The 9,617-nt window shown below is 32.8% G+C and overlaps 1 protein-coding gene across 1 annotated transcript; it reads right to left on the bottom strand.

Annotated features, from left to right (window-relative positions):
* Nucleotides 1-94: 94 nt before the first annotated feature.
* cd247l (CD247 antigen like) lies at nucleotides 95-8,939 on the bottom strand. Its single transcript, XM_026948179.3, has 7 exons — nucleotides 8,596-8,939; nucleotides 4,524-4,621; nucleotides 4,386-4,436; nucleotides 4,162-4,194; nucleotides 2,242-2,295; nucleotides 2,111-2,140; nucleotides 95-2,030 (listed from the first exon to the last, which is right to left on the bottom strand). The coding sequence occupies exons 1-7, from the start codon at nucleotides 8,648-8,650 to the stop codon at nucleotides 1,959-1,961; spliced, it is 393 nt and encodes a 130-aa protein (XP_026803980.1). The 5' UTR covers nucleotides 8,651-8,939; the 3' UTR covers nucleotides 95-1,958.
* Nucleotides 8,940-9,617: the final 678 nt, after the last annotated feature.

Here is a 9,617-nt window from a genome sequence, read left to right as displayed (position 1 = left end):
GCATTAACTCAGTCTTTGATTTTATCAGCGTGATGGAGCCTTGGGTATTCATGAAAATCAAGATGGATTAAGAATGAAGCAAACAGCAAAGATGTGGGAATAAATGTGTTTATTAGCAATATATAACCTACTTTTTTCAATTAGGCTTAGAACATATAGCTTTTTTGCATGGAAAAACTGCATGTGTAGCCTGCACTGTACAGGTTAAAAAAAAATCCTGTGAACTCTAATGCGGTGGATGGCCACTTGTTTCGCAGTTTGTGATGTGATGTAATAGTGATTGTGATGCAACACAATCTTGTATCTTTCCAGATAAAATATTTCTTCTCAGTGTACTCCATTAGTTTGGAAGGCAGCTCTCCTGTTCTGAGCTCTACCAGGCTCTAGTGTGCTTAATGTGCACAAGCAGAGCATAGCATATCTTTCATGCTTTGGCATAAGAAGCTGTTCCTCCCATTTTTAAATATGATACTATACGTTAGAAATGTGTCTGGGATATGAGATCAGCTTTCTTTTTAATCATTACAGTAGACTTTAATCTGCTTACCATGAAATCAAAATGGCCATGAAAAGCACACATGTAGGCACAAAATGTTATGATCAGTGAGTACTTCTATATCATATTGTCAGAAAATTCCCTTGGGCCAAGATTTCTGAATTACAGCACAATCTGGTGGACCAAAATTCACCAGGGCTGTAAACAGATCATTTATATTTTAACATAAGTTTCTTACATTTAGTTGTAAAATTGTAACGTTGTCGCGATAGGCCAGTACCATGATTAATTTAAGCAATAACATTCCTATTTGTTTCTGGCTACCATGTAGTCCTCTTCACCATTAAACTATTGATGTAAGTACAGTGATATTGATTGATCTTAGTATATTAATACTGAGAACAATGACAAGTAAATAAAGAATTAAAAATGACAGGGTGTGATGTTATAGGAAAATAATTAACACTGGAGTGGCATCACACCATTCTGATGTTGATTAATTTCTTATAACAGCACACCCTGTCATTTTTTATTCTTTAAATACTTGTTATTGAACTGTTTTATTTTTTATACTACTGCTGTTTGCCAACAATTACACTTTTTTAATTTATTAATGAACGTCATACTTTTTAACCATTACATTTAGTAGTTGCAGTTAATAAAATTTATAATTATATGTTTGGAACGGCCATGAAACTAGTTATTTCCTTGTTATAGTTTAATTATAAACAGCTCTCACAACAATACTCATTCCTTGACAAATTCCTCTTTTTTTCCTCTCTCTTGAAATTAATAAGACAATAATTTAAAAAAGAAAAACGCAACTGGTCGTGCTACCAAGAAACCACAAAGTGCAGCTGTCCTAATGACTTTCTCATGCTGGAAAATTTCATAAAGCACCGACACCCAAGACTCCTTCCATAAATGTTAAATAAACATCTTGCAGATAACTTGACCACATCAACAATTAGATGTTGTACTTGTTATATAACAACATATTTTTAAACTGATTTATTATCAGGCTTGGGTTCTTATCGATTATTATGTGGAGCGTCTGCCATATGCCATACATCCCTGTGAGTGAATTGTTACTACAGACTCTATAAAGTATTAATATAAACCTGTGATTTGCCTTTCAGCCGGCACTACTCCCAGAGCTGTGCTGTTACAGAAAATTAATCAACACCTTCTGACCAATCAGATTCGAGAATTCAACAGCATTGGGGTATAAATGAAATTAATTCTTTCAGCTAATATATACTTTTTTAAAAGCTACATAAATTAATATAGTTATTTTGCAAGCAAATAGGCAGATTGCACATAATCAGCAGTAGCCTCTGGAATTTTCCACTGGATGAAATGTGCAAAAATGTACAGATGCCCAGTTAAATGAGCAGATGTTATGATGAAGTGGAGAAAAAAAAATCCTTGAAGAATTTAAAGCAGTCTTGTGTGGACTGGCTCAGTTGCGTGTTGGTAAGGGAGGGACGGACTTCATCTCAATGGCTTCTGCTGCATTGCTCTTGCTTTTAGGCTACAAGGAGGCAACAGACAATGAAACAGTTTAAGCACAACATTTGGATCCCTAATGCAGTGCAGAATGAGGAAACTCACCTCTTTGGCTTTGCTCTTTTTTTTGGGAGGCTGTGGAAACATACAGACATAATGGTAAAAGTCTTTTCCAAACTCTGAGGTTTAAATTATTCGTCACAAGGAATAAGAATAACAATTCTTTGTACACATACCTTGCTTTTCGTTTGGATTTCCTGATAATCATCATTTGACTGTCCTACCAGTGCCTACAGATACAGAACACAACCAAGCTGGTTTTACTAATGAAACATCCCTGATGAGCTTCCTGCCCTTCAGTAGACCTCCACCAGAGGGCCTCTGTGTCTAACTTATACATGTATTTGTATGTGTTTAGTGCTCAAAATAATAATACATTTTTTTTAATGTGAACTGAACCAGTATTCCCTGGAAACGTTGGAAAACAGTAAAAATAAAAAAGTAAAAAGAAGCAATTTTTCATTCATACACATAATAATAACAAATAGCAATCTGCAGAGCACAACTTTATTCAACTCCTGAACCAGATGTGCTGTGACCCAGATGTGCACTGAATCTAACTATGTTTCAAAACGACAGTGTCTTTCCCAAATCAAGAAAATGTTATTTATAGTTGACAACAATAATAGACAACTAATAACTTTTTATCAAATTTACTTTAGTTACCCATGATCGGCTAGTGTCACTCTGGATGCCTGTGGTATGACTGGGATTTGAATCCTTTATGTGTATTGTGCTCGGTAAAATGTCTCAGTAGTGTAGGTAATTTGCCACAGAGCAGGTACTCATGAGACAACACCATCTGGCTGTATGAGACTTCAGTGGGTAACTGGTATCTTTAGGGGCTAATGATGCAGGATGGACATCCAAAAACAAAAAAAAGGATTTATCCAATAAAACTAATGAGACATGCTAGACACATTTGCCATTTGTCAGTTCATGTAGGAGAATGTATTAGACATGAATTAGGCAATCACTCCACACCCACTGGTGCTGAAAAGCCGTGATTTGACACTAAAAAAGGACTCAGAAAAAGACACTGTTTGAAATTTTATAGAATGTAACATAATGATCATGTTCTGAAGATGGCCATCATGCAATAAGTTTTCATAACTATGTAGAGGTTAATAATTAAACAATTGTTAATGTTCATTGACAGCATTCTATCACCTTAGAAACATGATGTTCTCTGATACTGCTGATAGTGAACTTACAGATGCCAGGAGCTCTATCACTAGTTTACAGAGAGTACAAAATGCTGATGCACAAATTTTTACATGTTCTAGCAAAAGAAAAAAAAAAGAAAAAAAAAGAAAAGAAAAAAACTGAAGTATGCTGCTCATATCCTCTACCCGGGTAAAGAATGGTGAAGCAACCTTTTGATATTATGGTTATTTTTTATTTATTTATTTTTTTTAATGTTATTTATTCTCTGCTATTCTTCACAAAGTGCTAAATAATAATAGTAATAATAATAATAATAATAATAATAATAATAATAATCTTTATTATTATTATTATTATTATTATTATTATTACTGTGTGTACATGTATTAAAATGAAAGGTACTCAAATAATGTATTATATGAATAGTAATGATTTATACTGTATTTAGCCATAGATATATAAACACATTGATATTGTGTTTAAGTAAAAATTCAAAGAATAACCTAATAGAATTCCTGGCTACTATTCAGTTTTAACGTTTCAAATAATACTTTTACGTTTGTGTTATTGTGTCATTACATGCATTTGGGAAAGTACGTAGTGAAATAAAGCACAGCAGAAGTTACAGTTGCCAAATTATACATAATAGATTATTAGGAATTCAGCTAATTGTCAAAATCTTGGTATTAAAATCTTAGACTAGATATACAAAATGCATGAATCATTGTCTTATGCTTATCACATACTTTGATATTATTCTGCACCACCACCAGCATTTACACTGCAATGTAAGATTAGGCTTGATCAGACCCTTCATATAATGAAAACTAGCTCTGTTATTAGTCAGACGTTATTAGCCTTTTTAGACCATGCGCCAATTTCAGGTAATGTTGTGTGTGTACTTGTTGTGTGTGTTGAATTCAACTTACCTCATATTGCCCCTCATCTTGTGGTGCTTGATTCTGAATTTTATAAGACACAGAAGTAGATTAAATGAGTCACACGAATGATGCAAAAGTTACTTATGGAAAATACAGACCAGATTATAGTAGAAGATAATAGTAATGAATGCTTATGCTTGCACAAACACTGACACACTATTGCCAGAAATGTTGCCCAACTGCACTAAGAAATACACAACACAGTAACTCACCGTGCTAGGAGATGTGTCAGGTGCCACGACAAAGGTCCTCGTTTTTTCAAACTAAAAGGTGAGTTAGAAGATGGTTTAGACAAAAGCACTCAACAGGAATGAATAATCGGTCATCCATTGGCTACGTAACAGTCTCACCTTAAGTTTAAAGTACAGTGCAGTGAAAACAATGCAGTAGAAGAGCAGAACTGCATCCAGCACATAGCAGACAATGGGGTCATTGATGTTTGTGGCCTCTGCAAAGAGGACAAAGAAAGCTATTAAAGGTGGAGAAAGTACAAGAATACAAGAATAAAGTGCAAATATTATCTATAAAAATACTTAAGTAAAAGTAAAGTTCTACTGCAGCTTCAAAATTTTACAGTGTAAAACTACACAGTCTTACATAAAGGGTTAAAGCTGAAGCACAAGGAAGAATCACAAATGAGAAAGAAATAGTGATGGACCAGGGAACGTCAGCAAATATTCACTAAAGCTAACTAACATAAGCTAATAGCTCTGTTTTTAAGTGAAAGAAAATCTGTAGTGCAGATACGTGAAAACTTTAGAACAGTAATGAAATACCTACTAATTGTTAACTAATATATTCCCTAATTACCACTGAAACAAAGTATGAATATGAAAAATAAAATTAAAAAAAAAGAAAGTAATAAAAAAGGATGGCAAGTCTTTCCATGTTTCAAACAGGACAGATTAATATATACTGCATGACTACTCTATATTATAACAGAATAATAAACATTAAAGGTCTAACTAATCCACGACATCTAGAATAAAATTTATGTTTATCTATTAATTTTTGTAAAAATCTAAACTATGAAGATGACTTATAGTTCAAGCAAATGTGTGCATCCCTAATAGTTCTGAATGGAAAAAAAGGGAAATGTTCATCTATTTATTAACAAACAAGGATTTATTTATTTATTTATTTATTTATTTGTTTATTTATTTGTTTATTTATTTATTTATTTATGTCTTCTACTACTACCACTAATAATAATAATAATAATAATAATAATAATAATAATAATTTGTTTGTTTGTTTATATCCTTTCTTTCTTTCTTTCTTTCAGTGTTAAAGATGAAATATGGGTGTATCCTGCAACAGGACAACATCCAAAATATGAGGCAAAATCACACTAAAAATTTTGAAAAGAAGAATTGCAATTACCCTCTTAGTCTCCAGAACTAATCTAAAGAACGCAGTGTATGACATCGGGTGGAGTTATAACTGATACGCTATATCAAGAAGAATGTGAGAGGGTGAATTTTAGAACAGATAATATCCAAAAGTTGGCCAGATGATCTGAGGAATTTGGAGGCAGTTGTATAGGGGCATCCAAGTTTTTTGAGAACATCTATATCACATTCAGTTCAAAAGTTTCCAAAGGAAGATTTTATCAGTATTAGTATTTTTTGTATTTAGTATTAGTAACCATTTGTATTTATTGTGATAAAGTAGAAAACCTAATGAAATAAATGTCTTCTTTATTCCCTTCATTTTGTCCTAAGGATGTGAAACTCGAAATGTATCTATCAAAGTTTAAAATGGTCTCTTTATTTGTTTCTTGCTAATGAGGCCTCTGTGATGATGATAAGAAATAAACGTAGTATTGAAATAAATATTGCCTTTTTTTTTAGGACTAACCTAATTTGTCTAAAAAAGCAAAATCAACTTTTTTTTTTCTGAGCAACAGAATTATAATTGTGTGCCCATTATGGAGAATGAAAGTTGAGTATAAATAGAGGGTTTGCACTGGAGCTCTTGGCATGAGATGCCGAGCTGAGCTGTATCACCAAGTGTCACATCATTAGCTGTCTGTGGCTTTGTGGCTAGAAGAATGAATTTTGGCCTGGAAGAAATATTGAAATAAGTGAATTTCTTACAGGATAAAGAACTAAAAAAAAAAGAATAAATGGCCATGTACCCTTAGTCGCAAAGTGACTGGAGAGAGAAAATCTCCTAACATTATTGTGAAAATAATAGTATTATAGTGAGACGCCAAGGACACTGGGTGCCTGGTGTGTTCAGTTCACTTGGTGTTACTATGAACTGGAGAGTGTGCTCAGTCATGATTTAAACACTGTCTTCTGCTAAGTGCATGTCTTCCTGTCACAGACATGGCTAGAGTATTTCCATGCTATGGGGTGACTTCAGAATGTAGCTCAGTGGTTTTTCATGAAACGGTGAAAGATAGATGCTGATGGTTTATATGCTGCACTGTATTTTGATGCCAGTGCTAATGGGGGCTTGAGGTTAGTGGTTACATGCTGACCTCATGTTAGCAGAAAGTAATAGCAAAGTACATTTTCTTGTGCACCATAATTAATTCAAATTACACATATACATTTTTCATTCCTGAAAATGTATTACATAGTTGTTGAATCAGACACTAAAGTGAAAGGTACCTACATTACCACAATTCTTAATAACTTCTAAAACAGAAGTCAGCAAGACACTTAAAATGAATTGTTAATGAACAGACTAATGAACAGGAAAGTAAGGAGGATGAGAGCAGTGAATTACACATAAATTTTATTAAGGGATTTTAAAATGAGTTAGCATTTTGTATTTATTGTATTAAGTGCCAAAGCACTATTATTTAGTAAATGGTTGTAATGGAATAAAAAACTGATCTAGATTCAGTGTTGTAACTGATTATATCCTAAACACAACGTAGGAGAAATTATTTTACTAGTGCTGAAAAAAGAGACGTTAAACCTCCTCAGACATGCATTTCATAGAACTAAAGTATACTGTTCATCATGTCAAGCATTTTTTGCGCAATCATCTCAGGATTAAGTATTTCTTAGTTGTTTACTGCTTTGCAAAGTATCAAATGTCAAGAAAGTCCTGCTATATTAATAATTATTGAATAAAACATTAATACAAGAAGACATACCTCACTAATTCACATTCCATTATTTGAATGCGCACAAAAACATTTCATGTTATGTTATTTAGAAAAAGATTTGCTTCTATTGTATGACAATGAAAAACAGTATAAGTATGTATTTCTGACAGTAAACAAAAACAAAATTTGCATTGGTCTTACACAGTGGCATATGTTTCATTAATCTGAATTCTAAAAATTCAAATTGTTGTATGAAAAACGATGAGGATGGAACCTGAACAGAATGTCATTTTGGAAGATGAATAATACAAATAAGAATATTATATTACATTATATTATATTTTATATATATAACTTGTGGGGTATAATATGTGGGGTACTTTATATATTTTACTGATACTTCTAAGCAAAAAGAAAATTTTAGATTTTGAGTATATTGACATAAAGCAAGTAAGTTATACACTTGAAGCCTAATGATGTTATATACACCAAATGCAGATAGGAGCTTTTTAAAAATTCATTACTAAAACCTCTCCATCTACATATTAATACTTAACCCTAAGGCAATGGTCTCTTCATGACAACAAAAACATCTCAAATAGGATGGCAAATGATTGAATACATTATGGATTTTGTTCTCTCAACCACTACTAAGATATTTATTATGAATGAACCAATAATAATAATAATAATAATAATAATAATAATAATAATAATAATGAAATGCCTTTAAGATATTGCACATAACCAGTGTAATAATTAAAAACCTATAGAAAATAAATGATTTATGATATGGAATGGTATTTTGGTGGAACACTGAGAACTATGAAAATGATTTGGTGATATCACAATGCATGTAGCTTTACCAATCAAACATTCCCTGTGTGATGATTTCAGGTTTACACAAACAGTCTGGCTGTTTAAGGCTTGTTTTCCCGACAACAGTGTAAGAAAATAATAACGACAATATTGTTGCAACATGGTAGTAAAAAAGACACAGTGTAAAAGCTAAAAACCATATCTGAGAATATGAATCTATGCAATCAGTGAAACATGAGAAAAAAGACGAGTGCAAGTGTTGAAATGGAACAAATGTGTGTTACGCACAGCCTTTCTATATTGCTGGCTGAGCGGAAAAGCCTCAACAGTCTTTTCTAATTCTCTGAGATGTATAAACCCAAACCATGTTTTTGTATTGCAAATTCTGTCAGACATTAGATTCCATTTATTCATGATAATTATCCTCATCGATGAAACTATATATTAATGAGCTCTGGCCTACATGACTTTAATGGAGACATGATTATTGTTAATGGTAGAAATAAAAATGGAGAGACGAACACAAATAATCTCACCTGCACAGGAAACCAGTAAGGCCAGACACAGCAGGGAATCCTTGAACACTGCCATTACATTCCCTGAGAATCCAGAAATGTGTCTGGAAGTCTTGAATTCTTGTTGCTGAGCTTCACTGAAGGGTTGTGTAGCACTCTACTTTGCACATTTGTCTGTGTACAGAAGCCCCTTTACTAACAGGAAATGGCCCCAGTACTCAGATCTGTCTGGTGATGTTAAAGCCTCATTCTCAGCATCCTCTGTCCTCTCATCTCAACACCTTTCTCACAAGCACATCCTGTTTATTTATAGACCACCATACACACAAAAGCGGTATGGCTCTCTGAGAGGTATTGTATCTTGTCATTTAAAAGTGGTATGTAAAGTATCTTGACATCACTAATGTAAACATTTTATTGTAGCCTACACAAATGATCAGCCCTCACACTTTGTCATATATATGAAATGTTTCTAAACATAAAAAAACTACAAAGAGCACTAAACACTAAAAGAAACTAACTGAAATCATTTTTGTGTGACATCCTTTGCCACTGTCATGTGGTTTCATAAGGAAATTGGCTGGTAGGTTGTTCTAAGCTTAGTTCTTCTTTGGCTGTTTTATTTGGTTGTCTATTCAGGTAATCCCAGAAAGTGCCACTTATATATACATATATGTTTTGTTTGTTTCTTTTTAGTAATCTGAAAAGTGGTCTATTAATTAACATGGTACTTGTGAATTTTCTTTAAAGCCATACTAAAATGTCTCTGTAACATTTAATGCTCTGGAAAATTATTGTATAGAATTTTTTTCCTACTGAGACAGTGATGTGTAAGACATTTAAAAAATAAGACTTTTTGGTCAATTTTTTTTAAACTCAATTTTATTTGTATGAGGGCTTAACATTAGATATTGTCACAAAGCAGATTTACAGAAATCTGGATGTAGATTTAATGACCAAATGCTATAAATGTAAATGTAGATATCACAACAAGGTTTGCTGAACAGTAAATGCCATGGTGCAGTTTTCCTAGCATTACACAC

The sequence above is a fragment of the Pangasianodon hypophthalmus genome, chromosome 5, assembly GCF_027358585.1.
Source record: "Pangasianodon hypophthalmus isolate fPanHyp1 chromosome 5, fPanHyp1.pri, whole genome shotgun sequence".
Classification (NCBI taxonomy): Eukaryota; Metazoa; Chordata; class Actinopteri; order Siluriformes; family Pangasiidae; genus Pangasianodon; species Pangasianodon hypophthalmus.
This window is presented reverse-complemented; position numbering and strand designations above follow the sequence as displayed.

What these genes read in the sequence shown, in the direction of transcription:
- cd247l (XM_026948179.3), bottom strand. Translation starts at nt 8,650, where the DNA reads ATGGCAGTGTTCAAGGATTCCCTGCTGTGTCTGGCCTTACTGGTTTCC. An exon ending in CTGACACATCTCCTAGCACG is followed by an intron (nt 4,195 to 4,385) that starts GTGAGTTACTGT and finishes TATAAAATTCAG; the next exon opens with AATCAAGCACCACAAGATGA. An exon ending in AAATCCAAACGAAAAGCAAG is followed by an intron (nt 2,141 to 2,241) that starts GTATGTGTACAA and finishes ATGTTTCCACAG; the next exon opens with CCTCCCAAAAAAAAGAGCAA.